This window comes from Astatotilapia calliptera, chromosome 10 (assembly GCF_900246225.1).
Source record: "Astatotilapia calliptera chromosome 10, fAstCal1.2, whole genome shotgun sequence".
Lineage (NCBI taxonomy): Eukaryota > Metazoa > Chordata > Actinopteri > Cichliformes > Cichlidae > Astatotilapia > Astatotilapia calliptera.
This window is the reverse complement of record NC_039311.1, coordinates 8,096,975-8,122,071: the sequence shown is the minus strand read 5'-3', so window position 1 is coordinate 8,122,071 and position 25,097 is coordinate 8,096,975. Positions and strand designations below refer to the sequence as shown.

Below are 25,097 nucleotides of genomic sequence, written 5' to 3'. Positions count from 1 at the left end.
CCTAACAGATTATGTTTGTTTTTCAGCTGAATTGTCCAAATTGTAGGGCATATTAAAGGTGGAAAAGGTTTGAAATTTATTGCAGTCTTATTTGTTTTAACATAAAAAATCCTGGATGTGTTATGCTTTTTATATCCACTGTAAGTGTACAAAGAAGTCTGCTTTATAGACATCACTTCATTTATTTTTTATTTACTTTCTAACACCAACTTGTTTTTATTTGCTGATGGAAGCTTTTTCATTTTATTCATCATTTTATTCTATTTTGTGATGCAACTGTATTTGCTTTTTAGGGCCTGAGCACAAAATGTTCAAAGGCCCTATTGTATCTGTTCTGTTTATTATTATTATTTTATGTCTTTGAACACCTTTTTGAGGCTTTATAATGCAAAAAAAAAAAAATCATAAAATTTTGCACATGTGTAAGGTCTGGTGAAAATGTACATATTTTATTGGATTCACATACAGAGAGCAGGAAATGGCTCAATGGCGTCACTTATGATAGTACAACCAGCGCATGGTTTGAGCTACATGAATGAAATTTGGTACACATGTGTAACATGCCAAGAGGATCAAAAAGGTCTGGGGGCGTTCAGCAAAATTTGACCACATCACGCTTGGAGGTACACCAGAATGGGAGGGCCCTCTCATTGCTGCTTGCAGCTTTAATAATTTCTATTTTTTCTATTTTATTATTCCATGCATCTACTAATTTTTTTGTTTTTGGTAAATGTATTGATTCTTTCACAGGGCCCATCTCCCAGAGCAGTCAAAGCACTCCATACTTTTATTTTGCCGGGTATTATTTGTATTATTGTATTACTTATTATTGGCTTATAAATCATCTTTCAAGCACTCTGAACTACACTGACCTGCATATAAAGTGCCATACATATAAAATTTGATTGATTTGCAGACCTACAAAAATAGGAACCAAAATGAACACATAAATTTCTTACAAAAGATCAGAATAAGCAGTCTTATGACAAACACTTTAACTGCAGTTTACCTTTCTTTCAAGATAGGAGGCAATCAGGCCAAAGTTCTTGGGGTGTTGGACAAACCTGCACAAACAATCCACAGATTATTCATGTGCCAAAACCACAAGAGCAAGCTAGCATTAAGTCCCATAAACCACATCTGAAGTACAGGGAGACATTGCGACTGTAACATCTTGTGCCACCAGCAAAACGAAAACAACTCACTTCTCCTTGAAGATCTCCTTTTCGTGTTCGGTCCAAACATTCATGAACTGCCGGGCTTTGTACACCTTCATTGGGTCGTCCATCAAGCCGTTCATGTTAATGAACTTCACTCGCCTCTGCTCAGAGTCATACATCATGGGTGGGATGACTGACAGCTGTCTCATCTGCTTCTCGTTGTTCTGTGGAACACAGACAAAGCAGCCTCTGTTACCCCTCTTAACCAATACACCACCTTACAGCTTACTCATGAAGATTATGTGCTTTATGATTTGAGGTGATGTAGTAAGGGAGATAAAAGAGACATCTCTCCCTCTCCAAATACACAAAAACCTAGACACTTTTCAAACAGGCAGTGTTTGAACTATGTGAGTTCGAGAGCCTCCTTTTACAGTTTCACTCCTTTTTGCTTAACCAGCTGTTTCGGTTGTTTCAGTTTCACATTAAAAGCATTATACCACAAAACCAATGATGCTTTTATAGTGAAGCAGTTACAGAAAGACTAGTGTGGTTACCGCAGAATCAGCAGAACTCATTATCATCTAAATATTTCTACTTTCTGTTTGGCGCAATGGGGGGAAAAAAAAGAAACCCTCAGAGGGCCAGAGTGGCTGAACTGGTTACAGCTGCTCATGACTGTGGCATAGGAACCTCATAGCACATTTCAAATTATGTCCACTTAATACCCACCTCCTGCTCAGAAAGCCCATCTATGATTTCAGAAATCTCATGTTCGCTTCTTGCAATTGTTGCAGACAGACCTGTTCCCCTTTGTCCAACCCTGTGAAAAAGCAGAGTTATAAATGTTACAATATTGATCATTTATTTCAAATGTTGTCAAAATAATGTTAAAAAAAAAAGAAAAGAAAAAAGAGAGAGAGTAATCCATAACATCTGTATAGAACCTAGCTGACATTGACACCCTTTAAGAACAAAAAAACAAAAAATAAACCTCCAAACTCAGGGACAAATTGCTGAGAAAGGGAAATTTTGGACTTTCAAAGCCCTCTTCAAGATCAAAGTCCTTGTGCCCGTTATTAATGAAGAAAACAGTCTCCCTGAACAGTTATTACTGGCTTCCTCCTTCACGGTCTAGCAGTCTACATGAATAGCGCTGACATAAAAACTCTTATGTGGATATTTCAATTAAAGCACAAAGCGCCAGCGCCAGGAACAACCAGACTCTGGACCCTGACCCCGTCTCAAACCCAGAGAGCCAAAGTAGGCCATTACATACCACCAAATGCCCTCCATTTAAGAGATCGCTGAACAGGCCTCTTAAAGACAGAAAAGGCAATTTTAACATCTAGGTGTAGTGCCAGTTCTTGTTGTTAATGTATCAAATCCCTGCGAGAGTGAAAATTCACAGTGGCGCCTTCAGTTTTAATCACATCCAGCGTACACTATTCCTTTTTTATGATTTTAACTCACGCTACGTGTTTTGATCAGACTCCATGCATGGCCAGAATGACTCCTCGCTACACAGTACAAGCAGCCATGTGGACTTCACTCTGAATGTAACCGCAAGCATTTCACAGATCATTAAATTGATTGGTGAAAAGAAAATTGATCAAAACTGAAAATAAAACCAATTACTTTCAGTTTAACCCTAATCTGTATGTTGACCTCTTTAAACCAAATCCTCACTTTGCGAAGTTCAAAAGGCATCAGTGTGTTTGTGAAAAAAGTACCAAAAATATCTAATCATATGTCTCTGGGTTGTTGGTTTTTTTTACATTTTTACCTCTGGAAGCGTTCCTGCTGCTCTCTCTGCTTGCGGATCTCGGGGAATTGCCTTTCATAGTACTCCCGTGTTCTGCTCTCCTTGGCTTTGCGTCTGGGGTTGTTCTCCATTCTCTCCACCTTCTTCTCCCATGCTTCCATCAGCTGGTCATAACGCTGGCAGATCTTCTGCTCCTGTGTACACAGCATGAAACATGCACGACTACATCAAGAGGGGGTTAAGTTAAACTTCAGGGATATCAGTGTGTCCACTCAGGTTACACAAATAATCGAGCTCCTCCAGCGTGGTACATCAATACAAGCAGCAGCTCCCAACACAGTCTGAGGAGTGTGGAGGAGATACCAGCAGATGTGCTGTTACACAATGAGAGCCAAGCAGGGCTGAGCAGACTGCTGCTGAACATCAGAACTGGAAGACCACTACTGGCGCCCTGTTCTCATTGCAAATGAGAGCAGGTTCACATCGAGCACATGGGACTGACATGAAAAAGACTCAATGGTGAACGTTACACTGCCTGCAACACCATCTGTCTTTTGAGAGTTTGGACTGAAAACAAGCACATGAACTCAGACTCATCTGTACTGGTAAATGTCAGCGGCGTTACCGATCACCTACTCCCCTGGGATTATATCAGAGGGGTTCTCTACATCCACATCCCTGCCTGGATGTGATAGGCCTGGATTTCCGCAACACAGGTATCTCATGAGTGTTTCTCCAGACTCCTCGGTGTCGTCTTAAGTTATTAAAATCGGGGGAAAGGATCCTTTATATTGTGCTGTAGTGTACCATTCACCTGCTCCAAACAGCATGACAAAAAGGATTTTAGTGACTTTTTTTAAATCATCCACCCTAAAACCGTTGACTGGTTGTAGTCAAGGATTTTTATCATCCATACTGATAATGACTCTGGACACTTTTAATTTTATCCAGCCCAACTGTCCTTTGGAACTCGTTTTTACTTTGGGTCTGTCCGTTGATTCTCTCTGTTCTGAGGACATTTTTATTTCCAACCACTGCAGTGTTATTTTTAATTTATCTGTGACTGTGACCCCGTCTTCAGCTCACTATGAGGTCTGCTCTTATTAAAATCATCTACTGCCAGCACGTTTTCTGAGGCTTTAATTTATTTTTATTCTCTTATAATGATGTAGATATCCTAATGGATCATTTTAATGTATATAAGATTTTAATTCTTTTTATCTTTCTGTTGTTTTAGTGTAACACTGAGGGCCATGGGAGCACTGCAATTTCAAATTCCGGTCTATTATCTGTACATATGGTTTTTGACAATAAAGCTGACTTTTGATTTAACTTTATTAACATTGCCTTTCTATTTTAGACTATATCTATCCTTTTAAAACAAGATCAGTACCAGTTTTACAGTCCTCTGCTACACCTACTGCTCCTATACTCTTAAATGAGGACTGTCAACGTTATCTTTCCTTTTTTGTTGATAAAGTCAGAAATGTAAGAAATAATATCTTTTCCTCAGCATCTATGTTGATGGTTCCCACACCAGCTCGGCCAGTTATCTTACGCAGCTTTGCAGCAGTAACTTTACCTGCTAGCGAAGCTTATTGGTACAATGAAAGCCTCTTCTTGCTCTCTGGACATTTTACCTACATCTTTGTTGAAAAATGTCTTACAGTGCATTAGTTCCAGTGTGCTCAATATTGTCAATGTTTCACTGGCCTCCAGTAAGGTACCTACTGATTTCAATGTTTGGCAATTTTTTTTAAAGAAACTTGATTATGGAACCTCTAGTTTTACTTTATATGCACATCAAGTCTCTGGTTCGCTCCTGTTTTTATCATCTAAAAAATATTGCCAAACTAAGATCCATTGTGTCACGTCCTAAACTGGAAATGATCATTCATGCTTTGGTTTCATCACGATTGGATTACTGCAATGCACTGTATACATGTCTTAGCAAAGCCCCCAAAGAACGCTTGCAAGTTCTTTAAAATGCTGCTCTTGATATAGCTATACTGGCTTTCGGTCTACATCAGAGTGAAATTTAAGATTCTTTCACTCACTGAGAGCTCTTCGTGGACAAGCACTAGGTTATATCAGAGGACTTCTGTACCCATAGGTCCCCGAGGTCCTGTGACCAGGGTCTGCTGATGATGCCCCATACTAAGCTGAAAACAAAAGGAGACAGAGCCTTCTGTTCAGTGGCCTTCAGACTCTGCAACTCTCTTCCTTTGGACTTGACTGTACAGTCTCTTTTAAAAGCCAGTTAAAAACATCTCTCTAAATCTGCTTTTATTCATTTATTTATTTATTTATTTTTACATTGTTGGCTCTTGTGAAGCACTTTGTGATTTTATATCCTGAAAGGTGCTATATAAATAAAGTTTTACTTACTTAACCCTTCTTGGCACTTATGGGTATGCCATGCTGGAGGAGCTACACTGCTTATGCAACCTGAATGGGCAGCTCATCCTATCAGCATTGACAAGGACATCAGCAAAAATCGCAAATAGAGAAAAATTACTCAGGAGAGAGCAATGATCTGTGGCCAACACCTCTACAACCATTCCTTTTTTTATCTTGTTGCATTTCTAGTGCTCCTGATGTTACTTTCATTTGCAACAGACATGGTTTATGCTTCCTTATACCTGAAATTTAACCGACCTTGTGTTGGATTGTGAGAATCAAGTGTTCCCTTCATTCTTTTAAGCAATATTACACCACATTTTAAGGAAGCACCTGCAATCTCCAAACAAAAATTAAGTTTTTATATCTGGCTCTGCAGAATATGTGAAAGAGATATTTAATCTGGATGGCATTGCCTTGACATCCAGTATTTATGTGAGGAAACTTTCAACTAGGACCAGTACTCTAACTCAACACCGTCTTCTTTTATCATGCAATATTGTCAAAAGCTGTCTCTAAAAGTGCAATAAGTGCTAAAAAAAAAGTAGTACCAACATTTACTGTCTTTTACTGGCCGATTGTCCTAGAAGCTGTTGTGAACTGTTGCAATATAATGTAATGACAGTAGGTTACGCTCTCAATGGATTTTAATTGTAACGATCGTGTGATGTAAAGTAACACTCCCCAACACAGATTTATAATTAATTCAAATAACAAAAATGCACCAAATCTGGTGGATCATAACAGCATTGCTGTTAAACACCAGCAAAAATCTCTGGCTCATTCGCCAGGAACTGCACTCAAACATTTTTGAACAAACAAAGGCAACAACTCAGTTTGTTGGGGCCAACCCAAACGCTGCTACACCAGTGGACAGATGAGGCAAAACAGATGCAAATAATGTTAAAGGTTAAAAAGTTGAAGAAAAAAAAACCCAAAAAACCCCCAATGATTGTGATTTTACATGCAGTTAAGCGTGTGTTTATTAGCACATGTGTTATTTGACCAGTCACTGAAACCTGTGTTGTACTTTATCATTGAAAGGGAGTGAGAAAGTAAACATGGCGACAGACGGGCTGAAGTGAAAGCAGAAGAGTTCACTGAGTACAAGCTGCTCGGGAACTCGTGTCGGTTGTGCGGTTTGTGTCTGCCTTTGACATTACTTATTTCAGTATCCTGACCCACGCACAAGCTGCTCCCATCCACCAATTCTATCTACAAATAAGGTTCAAAAGCTCATTGCCTCTTTGTTTTAGTTGTTATTAACACACACAGGTACCATATATTTATTAGTAACTGTGGAGGGAAAAAAGGATTTGTTTGTAATAATTTCCAAAATTGTCACAGTTAAAATGTTAAGTTACGATCTGGAAAGACTGCAGGACAATATAGCCTCATTTCCACTTTGTGCAGCGATAGACAAACAATTCACCTTCCTCTTGGCATGTAGCCATGTGCACTCTGCCATTGTTCAGAGTCCAAAAGCCTGTCTGACACAGAGGGAAAGGTGGGACTCACTGAGCCACTGCCACTGCCACACACACACACACACACACACACACACACACACACACACACACACACACACACACACACACACACACACACACACACACACGTGTTTCCACACAGCTTACGTTTGAAATATTTAAATAAATGGTAACTGATAAGAAAGACCAAGAATTGGCCAGCCGTTTCTAAGAAATGGTCTTTGATGTGACAATATTTATTATTCTGTTACATAAAAAAAGCATTTATTGGCTGCCACAGTGAACAAACAAGGGAAAACAAGATGTTTCCTGTTCTGTAAATACATCAGTACATTATTTTTATTAGCCATTAGCACAGCTCAAGGGACAACAATGCTGGTCTACTGACCACAGGCCTGACACTCAGATAACAGATGCAGAACTGCTTGCTGATGTTCACTGGAAAAATGAGTCAGTGAGGTGCGCTGGATAACTCGTAGAGTTTCCAACAGATTTTTATCTGTTATGTTTGTTACAAATGCTCAAACTCTAGTTAACATACAGGATACTTAGTTAACTTAATTTCAAAAGGTTTTCTTACCAACATGCTAATGTTGATTGTTAATGGCAACAGTTCCAACAGTTTTTTTGGAATAAAGATTACAAAACGCTCGATCTGCTCCCTTTTTTGTGAGATGTTGTTTAAAATTTACTGTAAATATGAAAAAACGGACAGGAATATTCCATCATTTTCCTCTTCTGGCCTGTCAAAGTCTGATTTGAAATGAAATTTGCACGAGAGTTGAATGGGGCAGATGGGTTATGTATAGGGTTGGGCGATTGGACGAATATATTGACTACAGCCTATCGTCAATTGTTTTTACAAGGGCGATTTATTTATGTATTTGCCCATGAGTAAGTTTGCTAATAACGATGGAGCTAATAGAAGCAGTAAACAGAAAAATAAATAAATAATAGTGCTGTTTTAACAGCACCATCTTTCATCTGCGAGTAGATACACCGTCCTCAGAGTGTGCCCAAATGCAGTGATTCATTTACTCAAACTCATAACAGAAAGAAAGAAAGGTAGTAGCCTATTTTCAGAAAAAAACATTCAGATGGTGGACACATACATGCTAATGCAAGTTAGTCATGTTTCAGTCTTGCACTATACGTCAGCGGCACACCATTTTGGTTACATCCTTAAGTTTACCTCTTTCATTGGTTTAAAGCCAAAGAAATCCCAAATTGGCGACTTTATATATCCATGTTTGGACTTCTTCTGTGTTGTAAATCGGTCCGTGCATAATTACATTGCTCCACCCATCAAAAAGTCTGCGCATGCGTGAATATATCGCCCATTGTCGATTATTGGACAATGGACGATGGATTGTTGGTTGGCAAATTTTTAAATATCGCCCAACCATAGTTATATACATAAAAAAGTCCCTTCTCCCCAGCAATGCTCTCCATGTAGGTCTTAAAATAAATTTTGGGGAAACAAAATTCATTAGAGCCATGAAACAGATTTCGACCAAAACAGGCGCAGCTTGATGACATCATTAACATGTGGTATCGCGATAGAGCGGTATAGTCAAAAGCTCTATTGTTGGCCAAATTTATATAGTTTCTATCGTATATCATTTATATCGCCCACCCCTATGACTAACCTCATACTGTGGCTGGATTAGGGCTGTTCGATATAACGATATATATCGGATGACAATATAAAAACGTCTATCATTTCCTATTACGCTATCGTTTCTTTCGTGGTGTCGTAAACTAAACTGTTTACAGCAATATTTTTCATCGTTTTGACAGTCACTGTAGTGGCTATATTAATTTCTTAAAGCCTCTCTTTCTCTTATATTTAATATAACCACACTATGGACGGACAAGTGCCTGTTTTTACGTGTTGTCATTAGCAACAATGACGGTAAAACCATTGCCTGGCTCCGCTGTCCGCTTGTTTGTTTTCCACGTAAACCTTTCACAATAAAGCTCAAGATCCTGTTGAGACTTTTCAGAATAAACTGAATCAAATGAAAGAGTATGCAGAGAGTTTACGGATGAGAAGCAAAAAAAAAGAGCGTCAGGTGCTAAAAAATAAACCTTAGACTCAAACTTTGAAAGAAAGTGGTGGCCGTTACAACTTATGTCTAAAAATGTATAGTTTCATGCATCAGTTAAAACACTCGAATCCAGGTAAAGGACGCCCAGCTGGAAAAACTAAACGCAAGTCGAGTTGCCTGAGATTCACAGAATTTACAGAAAATATTACATTTTTGTGATTTATATCGTTGTCAGGACGATAAATGTCTTATATCGGGATATGAGATTTTTGTCATATCGCACAGCCCTAGGCTGGATTATCTCAGTTGTTCTCCCCTACTGAAGTTTGGTCCATTTATAGTAATTTTCCACGCAATTGCATTTGTCAAAAAAACACATCGGGAACTTTTATCAAGTGGAAAAAAGTTAGCGTTCATTCTCCAGGTTCACTGTGTTATGCTTTGTTATGCTAACATAGCTGTGTCGCTAACGATCACTAGCACAGCAGTATATACCATATACCATGTTTTCATGGATGCCTGGATATTAAACTTAATTGTTACACCTGGTAAAGCAGCTACGCTGATCATTTTATTAAAGATGGAAGAATTTAGACAGTTTTTAACTCTCAGTGATGCCACAGTGTTCGTTTGACTTTGGAACCAGAAGCAGACGGAGTTTTGGGCCCACTCTCTTATGCTTTGTTATGCTAACATAGCTGTGTCGCTAGCGATCACTAGCACAGCATTATATACCAGCTAGTCCGACTTCAGTAACCCTACAAACATTACTGCCGTGTAGTTTTCTGTCTTCATTTATTTTGGAAGTGATAGCAGGGCTGTACGTTTTATTTTTGCCCAGAAATCTCTCAGAACATGGTATATCATGTTTAGGTAACTAGCGAAACTAGCGAGCTAACTTTCTGCTAACTTCTAACTCCGTTAAATTTAATAAATTCTGTTTTCATGGATGCCTGGATGTTAAACTTAATTGTAACACCTGGTAAAGCAGCAACACTGATCATTTTTATTAAAGATGAAAGAATTTACACAGTGTTCGTTTGACTTTGGGACCTGATGCGGACGAATTTTTGGACCCAGATTACTATGAGTCGTGAGGCTCCTGACTACGGTAGCCATAACGCTCAGACAATCCATCAAGTGGTGTGGCTTTGTAGCTTAGCAAAGTCCTACTAAAACATTTTTTGACAGATTTTTGAGCGCCGTGTACCACTTAAAATTGGTTCGAGGTCAATAAACACAGCCAGAATTCATAGATAAGGCACACCAGATTATAAGGCGCACTCCTGATTTTTGAGAAAATTAAAGGATTTTAAGTGCGCCTTATAGTGCGGAAAATACGGTACCCTTTTTAAACTTTGTTCAAATTGGAAGTCTCAATTATTAAACTTTCATGAGTAAGATAAAATGCTAATTTGCTTCACTATAACCTTCTATATTTAACTACAGATAATTACAAGAGTTTCTTTTAAAGAAAACTATTAAAAAAATATTTAAATTAAATGTTCACCAAGGTTCAGCATTTATTAGTCAGTCTAATAAAATGGACCCCGTAAAACTGTCGGATGTTCTGATACAAACTTTAAAACCTGAATAAATGTTTTGTTATTTGTGTCATGTATTGCGTCAAGATTCAATTCAATTCTTTTTCATGTAGATAGCGCCAACTCACACCAACTGTCGCCTCAAGGCGGTTAATATTTTAACGTAAAGACCCTGCAATAATGCAGAGAAGACCCCAATAATCAAGATGGCTCCCTCTGAGAAAGCACTTGGTGACAGTGGGAAGGAAAAACTCCCTTTTAACAGGAAGAAATGTCCAGCACAACCATACTTAGGGAGATACAGCCATCTGTTGGAACCAGTTATGTGTGAGTGAAGGAAGACAGGACAAAAGCCACGTTGCGTCTTAGGGCTCAATATGTCAAGACTATCTCAATACTATTTAGCTTTACATAAGCAAAGAATCTAGCACATATAAAAAAACATTTATCACAATGTGCTTATATCACATCAAGTTCAGCTCAGGTCATCTAAGGACAGTCACATACGTTATGGATGTCACACTAACCATGGAAATACGGGATGCTATTTGAGCTGTATCCATAACAATGACACAAATAAATGTACAAGGACACTTACCCTTTGCTTACGTGCATGGTTCCTCCTCTTAAAAAACAAAATCAGCTTCTTCCTCATGACTTGGTTTCTGAAAGTAAACAGTTGCCAAAAATCAGTCACTATTTTTAAAGTATTACCAAAACAAAAAAACAAAAACAAAAAAAACAACTTTAGTTTCAACAGAGCAAGAGTTGCCTTTAGCTGCTACCTTTAAGAATTACAAAATTCATTGATGCAATAAGCTCAAATTCTGTTCCAGCACACTACCAAACACTTTATTTGTGTAGCAAATACAAAATACTGATAAGTATTCTGTTTGCACATGATGGTGGGGAAAGAATAGCGAGTGCGCCGACCCTGAATGTGCAACCTGTGCAGCAGATTCACACAGAAGTGGGCCCTGTCCTGATAAAAGCAGAGCCAGATGGGCTGCTCTCAAGGTACACAGCGATAAGGGTTTTGTCCCAGACGACACGACCTTCAACCCAACGCAACCTGCTTTAAACACACCCAATGCAGGCACATACACACATTTTCTCACTTCCTTTCTTGCTCTCCTTGATGTCAGTAGGCCAGTTCAATGAGGTGACTCAGCATTAAGATTAGACTGACTTATCAGCGGGTTTATCTCGCCATGGTCAATATTACAGCCACTGCTGTCCTCAGCTCAGAGGCTTCTTATACTGATACCGAGGCAAGCATCAGATCCTGTACTTAGGATATTTATTAAATCTATTTGTAAAAAAACAACAACAAAGAAACATGGACACTCACGTCTTGATGTTGTCATGGTACACCTTTGTGTCTGACGGCTGGTTATACAAAGGCTAAAAAACAAGAGGGGAAAAAAAAACCCAACAGACCAGCAACAGATGGTGGATTAATTATTAGCCAACAGACAAACTGTAACACTACTTCTTAAACAAAGCTTATGTAAGGTCAAAAATCTTAACCATTAAACTACTTACCAGCTCAACCTTGGGACCAAGGCCTTCTAATATTTTATGGGCTTCTTCAGCTTTTTTCTAGATCGGGGAAAGAAAAAAAAAAAAAAAGATTACAACAGGAGACTAAAAAAGAAACAGCAGGAACACACCATCTTCAGATATGGATGTTTATGTTGATTCTGAGACATTTTGCCAGCACAGCATTAAAAGGAAGGTTCAGTTAAAATAGAGGGGGCAAATGTTTTTCCTTTCTCAAGTGAAGTACTGAACTATGGCCACAACCATAATCTTAAGACTAAACTAAACAAAAATGTTTAACAGACACGTGTTTGATTATTTCAGATGTATTCAGTTGGCTTGACATATAATCTTCCTCCATTAATTAATTCAAAAAGCAAGAAATTGCAAAAGCCTGAAAAGCAATTCACAATACAAAAAAACGAAATAAATATAAGAGTGAGAACTCCCACTGAAGTGTAAATAATAGTGCAGTCAAGGCAGTATTCTTGGATCGCTGCAGTCTGTCAGCTTTTTCAAGATCATTAGGGACATACCAACTCTTCATTTTCACATTTCACAAACCCCCATCTGTAGACTGAGATAAACAACCACAGCTGCCAGACTAAATGCTATGTGCAAAGCCTGAGCAGCTTTACAGCCTAAAGGGTTAATGGTTGACTGAGAAGGGAAGGCGTGTCCCAGCGCTCTCCTACCACAACACTGTCTGACACACATGAACTCCAGTGACCTCTGTAAACACATCCTCACTTGCTGCACTGTTGTTCAACTGAAATACACATAATGAGGCTTACCTCCGCCCTTGAATGAGATTAATATATTCTTAACTGATACAAAGAATCACATCTTCTGTTTGATAAACAGATTCGGCACTTAAAAGAAGCATCATTTCTAGTCCCATTAACTTCAAAACACAATGCTACAACCACAAAATATTCCATCTTCTTCTAACAGATGATGCATATAAACGGGGGTGAGGAGAGTCAGCAATAACAGGAACCGTTCAGATATCATCAGTTGGTTACCACAGCTTAGATACTACAGAAAGTGATTAGTGGGAGTGAAATTAAACTCCAAACCCATCAGCTAACAAAAAGAATTACTTAATTTGAGGGTGGAGACTGTCACGGGTTGGCTGGTGTCATTGGTGGTTTTAACACTTGCTCACAGCTTATTGTGGCACGATTTTAAACAGAAAAAGTAATGTTGTTCTCCCAGCTCTGCAGACACTGTTTGCAATTATTCAAGATAATAAACTAACAGAGACCAGAGAGCAAAGAACCAATGCTACTTGCAGGCGTGTCTTTGTGTTTGCATGAGACGACTAACCCTGTTTTCGTCGTAGATGATTTGGACTATGCTGCGGTGCTTGTGCTCCACCGGGGGAGGAGTCACTGGCTTTTCGGGCTCCACTGGCTTTGCTGCTTCCTCTTCAAGTTGTTGCTAAGAGACAACAAGAACACATGAATTTTTGACCTATGGCACACAAGCTCAGAATAACAATGTGGAGTGGAGAGACTTATTTCATCTATGCATGACCATACAGAGCAGATTGTGAAAAAACACAGACCCATAAACAGTGTAGTGATCTGATCCCGGCATCTCATATATGAGGACCATGCAGGTATTGTCAAATTATTCCCTGCAGGCGTTTTTGTGTATAAGGCTGAAGGTTTCTGCCACTGGGGCTAGGGCTGTGCGATATCACCAAAATCTCATATCCCGATATAAAACATCTATCGTCCGATAACGATATAAATCACAAAAAATGTAATATTTTCTGTAAATTCTGTGAATCTCGGATAGGTGAAGTGTTTCCAGCTGGGCGTCTTGTACCTGGAGTCGAGTGTTTTAACCGATGCATGAAACTACACATTTTTAGGCATAGGTTGTAACGGCTGCCGTTTTTATTGTGAGTATTTATTACACGACGTGCTGCGGGGAAAGCCTGTTCTAACATTTGAGTCTAAGGTTTATTTTTTAGCACCTGACAACTCTTTTTTTGCTTCTCATCCGTCAATACTCTGCATACTTTTTCACGTGATTCCGTTTATTTTGAAAATTCTCAATAGGATCTTGAGCTTTATTGTGAAAGGTTTATGTGGACTGGAAAATAAACAAGCGGATGGTGCGATGGTGTTACCGTTGTTGTTGCTAACGACAACCCATAAAAACAGGCGCTTGTCCGTCCGTAGTGTGGTTATATTAAATATAAGAGAAAGAGAGAACTTTAAGAAATTAATATAGCCACTACAGTGACCATCAAAACGATGAAAAAAAACATTGCCGTAAACAGTTTATTTTGCGACACCACGAAACAAACGATAGCGTAAAATGAAATGATAGACGTTTTTATACTGTCATCCGATATATACCGTTATATCGAACAGCCCTAACTGGGGCCATGTTAATAAACACAGACACACTAATCTGCTGAATGTTTGCTAGGTCAATGTTTACAAGCTAAAGGTTATGTAAACTACCAGGTTACAGGGACCAGATTAGGAGTTCCTGAAATACCTCAAATAAACATTAAATCCCTGAAACCCTTGGGAAAAGGCAGACTAGAAAAGGGAGAGGTATTCTCTTGCAGCCTTGATCAGCTAACATTTCTATCTAATTAAGTAGAATTCCAAAAGAGATAGCAGTTCGAAGACGACCAAGAAGCAAAAAAACAAACAAAAAAACAACAACAATCTAATCTAAATAGGATGCTGAGCTGAAGAAAAAAAGTAAACCTAGGGATCTAGAAATGTCGTTTCTGAGAGTGCCTTCTAGGAAAAATACAAGAAAATGAAAGACACAAGTCTGTCAGCCTATAGATTTACAGCAGTGGCATCTTATAGCCCTGAGGAATGCTTTAATTTTCAAGGTCAAAGAGCAACTTGGAGCTCACCGAGAAGACAAGCAAGCCTCCAGGGCTTATCATCACCAAGTCAGTAGAGAACTGATATTTGACTTGATATTTAGCACCAGACATACTGAACAGGCTTTTCTCAAAGGGAAAGACTTCCGGTAGATTACTTTAACCCTGAGCTGAAAGTACAACACTTTTTACACTAAATGGATTTGCGGATTTCTGAGACCCTCCCATGAATATTTTTCTTAGTATTTATCCTCAGTGTCACTTTCAATAAAAAGTCAGTTTGAAGTTTAGCTGTGATACAGTTGCATAAAAGCAACAAAACATTTATATTTAAGCACTTCCTCAATGCTGTTCTAAAATTTGTATCATATCAGTCCCTCAGTTTATTTCTTAAAGAAAAAGAAAGAAAAACATTATCTGTGCCATGTTTTCTTACACAACACTCATTGTGTTTGAAATATGTTAAGAGAAAAAAGGCCAAGCTGGGTAACCAACCTGCTTTTTCTTCAACTTGAAAATCTGCTGCTCCACTTTAGCAATCTCTCGGTCTACACGGTCCATACTCTGGATCAGCTCTTCCTTGGACAGTTTAGAAGGAGAGGTGTCCTGCTCCTCCCCCATGTGTAGTGTAGGTCCTCCTGGGGAAGACTCCACTTTGACAGTGAACTGAGTCTCCTGGCAAAAAAACCAAAAAACTGTTAAATAAGTTTATACAAATTATTGGTAGGCAATCTGGCAATAATATGACAGAAGAGCTTAATTTACCAAGTATTTTATTTTTGAAAATTAATTCACCACTAACCAACACAAACCTGTTTGGTTTCATGCTTCCCTATGCGCAGGCTCTGAGCCATTCAGCTACCTCTCCAGTCGTTCTCACCTCCTACAGACTGACTCTGACTGTCATTGTCTAGCAGCTAGAAAGAGCATTTCTTGTTCTACTCTGCCTTTCCAGTTCACAGATGATGTCCAGGGCAGAACAAGGACTACAACCTTCACTGGCAGTCCAAGACAGCAGAGTTCCTCTGATTGTAGGATGAGAGACTAAGCAAAAAGGCAGCTGAACAACATCAAGTACTGACAGTAGAGAAACATGAGCTAACCTGACAGTATCAGCAAATATGCACTGCTCAGGTCCAAAGGCCTATAAATTACATCCTCTGAGGATACAAATCAAATCAACACCTTACCAAAACAGCCCCATCCAGCAATAAAACCTTCATAAAACATCATGACTGCATTAGTGTTAAGTGTTTGAGAATCCATGAGTGTCTACTCAGACTCAAGTTTTTTTTTATTGTCTACAAGAACCTATTGTTAAGTTTAAGACTTTAGCAACTGCAAAATAAAGGGCCTATGGCTGATGTTTTAAAATTTGGCCATTATCCATAGTGGAGAGCCTTATTTTGTACAGTGATTGTGCTTTAGTCCTCATTTATATTCACTTTTGTTCCAACAAAATAAAGAAATCTTAATTATGGGAAAGAACTGACCTCATTTTTTGTCTTTCTGATGTTCATAACAATAACTTTTATGAATACTGAAGACTGACATTAGTAAATGTTAGTCCAATCTTAAGCTTAATTATTTCTGCCTGATAAACTGGTTCAAATACAGGACCTACAAAATAAAAAATATGATGCCCACCTTCTTGACCTCCACAGTGGCTCTTAGGCTGTCCTGTACACTATGGGGCACAGGCAGAACAATACCCCCTGCAGTGGAAGGGGTGCGGGTGATATGAGCCTCAGCAACAGTCTCCAGGCGAGGGCGTTTAGCCTCCAAGACCTCATGCTCAGGTTGGGCTGAGACAGAGTGAAACTGCTGTTCGTAACCATGGCGCCTCTCTGGAGGCCTGACAAAGAAAAGTAAACAAGAAATTTACAGATTTATCAGAAACTGCAACTAGCTGTCAAAATTAATTGGAGGATGCAAGTAAGGCTGGGCCATATTATACCGTTCACGGTAATACCGGTACAATGTTAGGCAACGATAAGTAAATGAAATATCGTGATAGAATATGAGTAAAACGCGCATGCGCACATGGCCGAAAAAGCATGGCGGCAACGGAGAATGAGAAGAGAGAAAGCGGATCGTTCAGTGAAACGGATGAACCAGAATTGGTTTGTAAAAATGGTGCTACTTCAGTGATGTGGAACTGGTTTGGTGTTTGTCCGTCAGATACCCACCAAAGCACATTTTTTTGTAGAACATGCACGTGGGCCGTCATTATTGCCGTATTTAGACTAAGGTACTCGTAAATCTGGGAGTAATCTGTGTCCTAAACTCAGTCAATTTCAGGTCCCAAAGTCAAACGAACACTGTGACATCACTGAGAGTTAAAAACTGTCTAAATTCTTTCACCTTTAATAAAATGATCAGCGTTGCTGCTTTACCAGGTGTAACTATGAAGTTTAACATCCGGCATCCATGAAAACAGAATTTATTACATTTAACGGAGTTAGAAGTTAACAGGACGTTAGTTGAAGTTAGCTCGCTAGCTTTGTTAGTTACCTAAGCATGATGTAGCATGTTCTGACTGAGAGATTTCTGAAAAAATTCAAACGTACAACATGGGAATAAAGCAGCTGTGATAGAATACAGCATTAATGAATCAATGGTACAGAAATGGAGGAAGCAAGAATAGTTTGAGTTATCTGACTGCTTTGTTTCACTTAATGTGTCTTATAATCCCATGCACCTTATGGTCCGAAAAATACGTATTTGACTTTTTTATTTGGCACACTGCAGTTTAATGTTGCAAAGCACCTCTGTTTAACTTCAGTGGATATTATACATGGTTATGCTCAGGATATGTCAGCCCATTTCTACTGGAAATGCCTTTTGGTTAAACTTTCAGCAAGGAATTTGCTTTTGCAATGTTAAATTTTTATATAGCTTTAATGCACATAAAAAAAAACAGCTGCTTGTTTAAGTGAAAATACATGGATGGGGGGGTTTTGCGCTAGTAAAGTTGTGGAGTTGTATTTTGTCTCGCATCAATTATATTGTCAGTTATATTGTTATCGCAAATTTTAAATATATATCATGATAAATAGTTTTGGCCATATCGCCCTGCTCTAGATGCAAGAAGGGAAAACCTCTCTAGAACAAAACCTAAAATGAAATAAGAAAGCACCTAATAAAGCCTAATAAGCAGCTTGGTATTTGAATATTACGCTCCTACCTTTCAGCTCCAGGGTGGAATTCGGACAGTAAAGACGGTCTTCTGCGACCCTGTGGATCCTGCATGTGATTCCGGTAGTCTGGGACGGTGAAATCCTAAAGGCAAGAGGAACACTTAGCAAATTAATTCTCAAATCTCAATCTCATTCAAATTCTTGACAGTGTGAAGCAGGGAAAATGGAAATCAATACACAAAAACAAACATCACCTCACATACCATAACAAACTATAAGCACCTCACAGATGCAGCAACCGGATCATCCTTAGAAAGTAGTGTCTACAAAAGCGACACATTTCTCTGCTACAGATACATCTTACTTTGAATCAGTAAAGCTGCCTCCACTGCCTGCTTCACTCACACTTTTACACATGAACTATAACCTGAAGCACAATGCTTTTTCTTTTTTTTACCCCTTAGCAGCTCATGTAAGCACCATCACTGGCTGTACAATGCGCTGCCAAAAGCTTTGAGGGGCACAAAAATCATGTAACTGTGATGTCCCCAGTTAGAGTCTAGCCATGGACCTGTGCTGCATCTCACCTCATGCATACATACGCACATAAACACATGTCTGCAACCCCACCCATCCCATTTCCTGTAAACTCTGTTCTACTTAATCTAATAAAGGCAACTCAATGGGCATTTCTGCCACTCAGCTGCAACTCTGAGTAGACAATCACGATGCCAGCAATCAGAGATTAAAATCATAAATAATTAAGCTAATTAGCTTTGCTTATTTTGTTAGCTTACATAATTTTATTTGTTGGTTTATTTAACAGTGACATTGCAGATATATAGAAAAAGAAAAACAGCTATAAATGCAGCACAGTTATCCAAGAGGCCATTTTCATCTGTGATCTCACCTTATTAAAACAACAAAGTTCCCAAATTAATCAGCAGGGATAGGCCAATGTTGTATTCTGTCCTTACTCTGACCTCTGCCCGGGGGGTGGGAGGGGGGGCAGAGATTGCAGACATGGTTAAGCTTACCAGGAATATACAAAAAATATATATATCCTAGTACTAGAGAATAAGGGCTGGCCTGAAGTGAGGCCCAGTTCCACTCGTTTTTCAAACGTGTCATTAGTCAGTTCACAATGGAATTACTGAAACCAGCAGCACTACTCCTCCTCTGGCAAACTAAAAGGAATGTTGTTGATGGCAAGAACATTGATTAAAATGTCTGTAATAGTCAGGGGCTTTTATCCAAAACCGTATGGGGTAAAGAACACAGAAATGTTATCAGCACAGTGTGACTGCCAAACAAACCTGAACAAGCAAATGCAGTTACAGGAAACATTTCTAAATTCCCATTTTGTCCCAGATTTAAGCAAACAATGTGAATGCTCAGAAATGTCCCATCGAGAGTTTTCTGTGAAAGTATGCTTCTAAGAAACGTGTCACTGAAAATGTCCAAACACCATCCAACATTCTCAAATGAATGCGCAAAAGGACGATGCTCTAGAGTTAAATACTGCTACGGGAATTACCACCACACATGGTTTTTCACTACTGAGACTACAAGCAAACTTAATCAGCATCGATGCATTTCTAATTGGTTTAAATAAACAATGTAACACTAATAAATTAAAAAATGGGTTTGGTCTTGGGTTTTGTTTTGTTTTTTTAAATCACTTCAATCTTCAGTTGTAGTTGAAAATGAAGCAATAAAGCTCCTTAAAATCTTAAAAGCCACAAACAACATGACAGTGAGCTTGGTAAAAACTCAACTTTGGACTCGTTTTCCATGCAAAGATGGAATCTGGCTGTAAATTAGTCCTAGCGTGTGCATTACCTTTTCAAATCAACTGGTTCAAAAGCAAGCCCAAAGCCTCAATTAACAACATCTTTAAAGTTCTGCTGTCATTGGCCAATCTTTTATTCACACATAAAATATAAACAAAAACAAAAACTTCTTGGTAAGGAGTGAGGTTCCAATTCAGTATGAAGAGATATCTACTCATACTGCACCCTAAGCCACAATTAACAGAAAGAGGAACAGATTGATTTCATTTGGAATACTAGCTAAAGCTAGACTACTAATCAAATTTTAGATTCTATCCCATTTTTGACATCCAACAATTACAAAAACCAAATGGTGTGTATTTATGCTACAGGACTGATTAATCTATTGCATTTATTTTCACTTCAAAGCTCTCACTTTTTTCCTTAAACCAAAAACCAAGTGCACCACTAAAAGATAGCTTTTAGCCAAGTAGAGGAAGAAAACAAATCACAAAGTTTTAGGTAGTTTCCAGCAGGGAGAGGCAAATGTCATAGCAAGTTTGAAAGGAGAGAGAAAAAAAAGATAAAATAAATAAAATCATTTTACACCATTTTTTTTTTACTGAAAACAGTAGTGTAATTTCTCATAGAAGTAAAGCTATGGCTCCATAGTGTAGCTTCTTTTGGCATTAGCCCAACAAGCAAAAGATCCCTGGTTCAATCCTGGGAGGACACTGATTGGTCAACTCAGAACAAGTGGTATTTTTGAAAAGTGAAAATAATCTATCCCCTGCTCTTTCAGATATCACCATCAACAGCTTAAAATCTATCATACAGGCAAACACTAATGCAACACGATCAAAGCTGTCAGTGAGATTCTACACCACAACAAAAAGGCTAATAGTGGTTGACTCGGTGAGGATACAAACATGACTGTTCGCTCAAAACAAAAGAAAGCAGAAAGGAGGCTTTACCTGTGGGTGCCGGCTGCTGGTAAAGGTGTACTGGACAGATTGTGATGGGTATCGGCTCTGCTCACTGCTGAAGCTCCCCTGACTCGGGGGGTAGCCCGAGCTACTGGACATCCTGGCTCAGTGCTAGCGGGCTGTAGCTGCTTCACGGAATGCAGAGTTTAGCTAGACCATGTTAGGAGACACGAACCACCTGCACCAGACAGAAACATACATGCACTTTTCAAAGAGTCACATTTAAGACATGAATGTATATATTTTTTTTTAAGTATTTTTCTGTACTTAAAAAAACCTAATCAAGTCATCATATAAGCTGAAAATATTTAAGTGCATGATAAAAATATTTTTCAAGAACCCTGGAAAAATTACGCAAACCACAACTGGAAATGAGCAACACAAACACATAGGCACTAGGGAACAGACCAGTCCCAATGTGATCAGGCTGGTTAAGACATATTTATATGAACAACAAAGTATCTGTGAGGAGAATTTTGGCTTTGATCAAAAATCACCTCATTCCCAGTGTAAGTAATGAAGTTAACATACCCCAAAATAAAATAATTATAACACTAACATTATTATTTATAATTCAATGAACCTGATTCTTGACTGTTTGTATTAAACTAAACCTTTTGTTTTAGACTGTGTAATGTGTAGGGAGCTCAAACATACAAAAATGCACCCAGATTCAAAAGCACCAACAAAAAAGACCACCAATATTTAGATATTTTTTAGATTTATTTTAAAGAAGAAAAAAAAAAGACTTTCACACCTCCGGCCAATTGCCAATTAATGTTTTTGGACTCTTAGAGTACCCGAAGTGAACCCACACAGGTAAGGGCAGAACAAGACTCCAACCCAGAACCCTGTTGCTGTGAGGAGAGTGCTAGCCATGACTCCACCATGCTGCTCTATATTTGAGATTAATAACCTAAATCTGCAAAATATTTAGTAACTTAAGCTTTAAAATAAATATAGACTCAGCCTTGCTGTATTCATCACTGTTAAAAAAAAGAGAGAGGTGGAGGGTAGTGAACAGGTGGTTTAATGAAGGAATTTTATTGACATTTTATCGTGAAAATACTGACTATAGGGGAAAGAAAACTACTGTGAGGGTCTATTTCAGCTACTTTGAGTCACAGATGTATTCATACTATTCATTTACTGCCTCCATGTCTTCGGTTACACTGAAATCAGATTATAACATCTGGATAAACGGATTGCAGAAAACCAGCATTTAAATGTCAATTTATTTCTACAATTTATTTTTAAAACTGTGAAGACATTTTCTACACGTGGCACAAGATTCATAGATTTTTAATCAATATATTATTATGGTTTCTATCTTCTGTACAAACAATCTACTGTGTATTGAAGGCTATTTCCCTTTACATGGGAACAGTTTCTCAGATTTTAACAAACTTCTGTTCGGAGGTGGTTTAAACTTTCTATTCATGTTGTTTCATGTTCTTCTGTCAGAATAGCGTCCCATAACTGTACCCACGATGAACAACTTAGCCACTGCATTTAAACAAAACTGGATTCAGATGAAAATTAGTGAGTTTGTCTTGGCTGCGCAGAATCCTGTCACCCTCAATTAGTCAAGCATCGTACAAAGAACAAGAGCCAGGACCGAGCCAGGGTGCATTGTCTTCTCTCTAATAACAAATCATAGAGCCCAGATACTCCAGTGCGTTCCAAATGAACTAATGCACAAAGTTTTGTATTTTGACTAAATATTTATGGATAAAAACAACACATACCAACAATAGGCCTGTAAGACACAAGGAAAATCTGCCATGTGTGACAACAGTGCCAATATCATAGATTACACGATATGACTCGCCATAAGCAAGTACAAGCGTGTTTAATATTCTACAGATACAGGCAATAAATAGGTACACTGCTAACAAAACTCCAAATAATGAATGACTGATAGAAATTTTAAGCCATTTCTGAATGTGCTTTTCCTGAAAATTTGAAGTGTTTGCATGCAGAGTATGAATATATAGTGCATGTACAAAAAATAAAAAATGATGGCCTAATAGTGCAGGATCCTCTTGCAGTAATAATGACGGCACTATTCAGCAGTCAGCACTATACTGATGAACTAAAACTAATTTAGTCTGCATGCTAGTTTACTGCAAACAGTTATAACCGTTACCGGTCACTAAAGTTGAAGAGATGTTACTTTATGGGGCGATCATGGCTCAAGAGTTGGGCGTTCGCCTTGTAATCGGAAGGTTGCCGGCTCGAGCCCTGGCTTGGACAGTCTCGGTCGTTGTGTCCTTGGGCAAGACACTTCACCCGTTGCCTACTGGTGGTGGTCAGAGGGCCCGGTGGCGCCAGTGTCTGGCAGCCTCGCCTCTGTCAGTGCGCCCCAGGGTGCCTTCACACATCACCAGTGTGGATGTGTGAAGGCTGTGTAAAGCGCTTTGGGGTCCTTAGGGACTAGTAAAGCGCTATACAAATACTTACCATTTACCTTTCAATCCCTGGCCAAGATCTATTTTAATAATTAGAAAAAGACTACAAACAACAAAATAACTTGTAACTACCCAACTGGTGATTGCTGGTGGGGGTTTTTTTTAATAAAAACAAATAAAAAAAAATAACTTTCATGGCTCCCTTTGTAAACCCTAAATGCAGTGACAAATGTGTTCATCATCATCATCTCCACAAAACCAGCACCAGACAGTCTGTGAATGTGGTTCTTAAATCTATAAAAGGCTCAACCTCATTTTCAACAGCACCTTATGGCTTTGAGCCAAATTCAGGTAGAACAAATCAGCTCAGCAATTACAGGTCAAAATGTTTGGCGGTAAATGAAATAAGAGAAACTGCTAAAAGAGTTCCCAGCAGCCCCACAGCTGCCTGAAGTATTACCATTTTATTGTTCTGAAAAAAACGAATCGCAGCATGTGGCGATGACCTTCTATTTACAAGCATAGCTGACACACAAACCAAACCTGGAAAGTATTTTGTTAAAGTCGCAAGGATGAAGCTAGGGAAGTCATATACTTCTAAATATAATTCAAAATAATTTAAAAATATTAACACGTGTCCTCTCAATAAGAAACAGCTAACCTCCTAGGCTCCAGAATGCATTGTCTCTTACAGTGCTTCATTCAGGGCATTAAATCACTTAAACCTTTCTTAACACGATGTTTTCTAAAAGCAGAGCATAATAATAATGACATAGGTATGCTTAGCATTACAATCTGGAACTCTACTTCTTAGGGGCCTGACTATAGCCTCGTTCTCAGTTGTAGTGTATGTTAGTGTAACTTGCAAACAAACCCATGATGGGAGTCATTTCTTGGATCTCTCGCACTTTAAAATAATGTAATATGGCAGCTAAACGAAAATGATGCTCCTGTGTGTTCTCAGCGTCTTAATTGTAATATTCGACCGGATTGGGGTCGTTACGTCTGCAGAATTTTAAAAAAAAAATCCTACTTTCATCAGTTTTCTTCGTATCGCGGTAAAGTTCTAGGTAAAGTTAGCAAGTAAATTATTTACAGTGGTCCCTCTGATAATTTCCACACTAACCCAGCAGCTGTGGTGACCTCCCTGGCCTCAGCTACAGGCATGCATGGTGAAATAATGCTGTTGCACGTTGTTATTGTTGTCTTTTAACGCCACACTGTCATATAAACGCAACTCAATTTGTATCTTATCTTGATCGGCGGAATGGGGTTATTTCTACAGCAGAGAGCATCCCCGGAAATGCGCCAAAATCGTGCACGACAATAAAGGTCCATTTTAAAATATGCGGTACTTTAACGCTTTAGCTTAGTGTCGTGGCGTTTAAGATATTGCTGTTGTTGTCGCTAGCTTGCTAAGTTAGCCGTATTTCACCTTTGAAATCTCAACCACGTCGCCATCTTGCAAGGCAGATTTTCAGCGTAGACCGGGGCGCTTAAATAGCGTGCTAATTAGACATGTTGATGTGCTGCATGGTAACTATTTTTACTTACCTCATTATAAGAAAATATATCGATGGCAGAGAAAGGGTTCCCTGTGCAGAAATATGTGGCAATAGTTGATTGTAAATCCGCGGGTTATGGGCTGTGGACGACTGTGCAGTCTGAAGGCTGCGCCGCATTTGTCGGTTGATGTCCTGGCAGAGTAAAAAAGATTCCCCTTATTATTAATGAATCCCCAGGGTATATCTAGTCCTTAAAATATATGTATATACGAATAAAACTAGACTCTGCAGAAAACAGAGCAAGTGGCTGCCAAATGCCATTTTTTGCGAGGAAATTTAAAATATTATTTTGGAGTGTTATATATCTGCAAGGACAATGTAATGGTGTGACAACTAAATCTTCCCCTCAAACACGGTAATGTTCTCAGTGTTTTTTTTCTTTATTTCACTTTTCAGAAACGATTA

At 38.7% G+C, this 25,097-nt stretch overlaps 1 protein-coding gene and 1 long non-coding RNA gene across 7 annotated transcripts in view; one reads left to right on the top strand and one right to left on the bottom strand.

Annotated features, from left to right (window-relative positions):
- ncor1 (nuclear receptor corepressor 1) overlaps nucleotides 1–25,014 on the bottom strand; it is a 60,773-nt gene extending 35,759 nt beyond the window's left edge. For 4 of the 6 annotated variants that reach the window (XM_026183266.1, XM_026183270.1, XM_026183271.1 and 1 more), the window contains exons 1-13: nucleotides 24,682–25,013; nucleotides 20,705–20,894; nucleotides 18,006–18,100; nucleotides 16,466–16,673; nucleotides 15,314–15,493; nucleotides 13,282–13,395; nucleotides 11,956–12,012; nucleotides 11,762–11,814; nucleotides 11,009–11,075; nucleotides 2,947–3,119; nucleotides 1,893–1,983; nucleotides 1,206–1,384; nucleotides 1,010–1,064 (exon numbers count right to left, since the gene is read on the bottom strand). In XM_026183266.1, coding sequence (XP_026039051.1) covers nucleotides 1,010–1,064; nucleotides 1,206–1,384; nucleotides 1,893–1,983; nucleotides 2,947–3,119; nucleotides 11,009–11,075; nucleotides 11,762–11,814; nucleotides 11,956–12,012; nucleotides 13,282–13,395; nucleotides 15,314–15,493; nucleotides 16,466–16,673; nucleotides 18,006–18,100; nucleotides 20,705–20,815 — 1,383 coding nt within the window. In that variant the 5' untranslated portion in view covers nucleotides 20,816–20,894; nucleotides 24,682–25,013. Of the gene's footprint in view, nucleotides 1–1,009; nucleotides 1,065–1,205; nucleotides 1,385–1,892; nucleotides 1,984–2,946; nucleotides 3,120–11,008; nucleotides 11,076–11,761; nucleotides 11,815–11,955; nucleotides 12,013–13,281; nucleotides 13,396–15,313; nucleotides 15,494–15,630; nucleotides 16,446–16,465; nucleotides 16,674–18,005; nucleotides 18,101–20,704; nucleotides 20,895–24,681 lie in introns of those variants that run through there. The other 2 variants (XM_026183269.1, XM_026183272.1) reach the window with 2 other exon arrangements.
- LOC113031253 (uncharacterized) lies at nucleotides 3,127–4,257 on the top strand. Its single transcript, XR_003273700.1, has 2 exons — nucleotides 3,127–3,641; nucleotides 4,163–4,257. It is a non-coding gene; the product is annotated as an uncharacterized LOC113031253 (long non-coding RNA).
- Nucleotides 25,015–25,097: the final 83 nt, after the last annotated feature.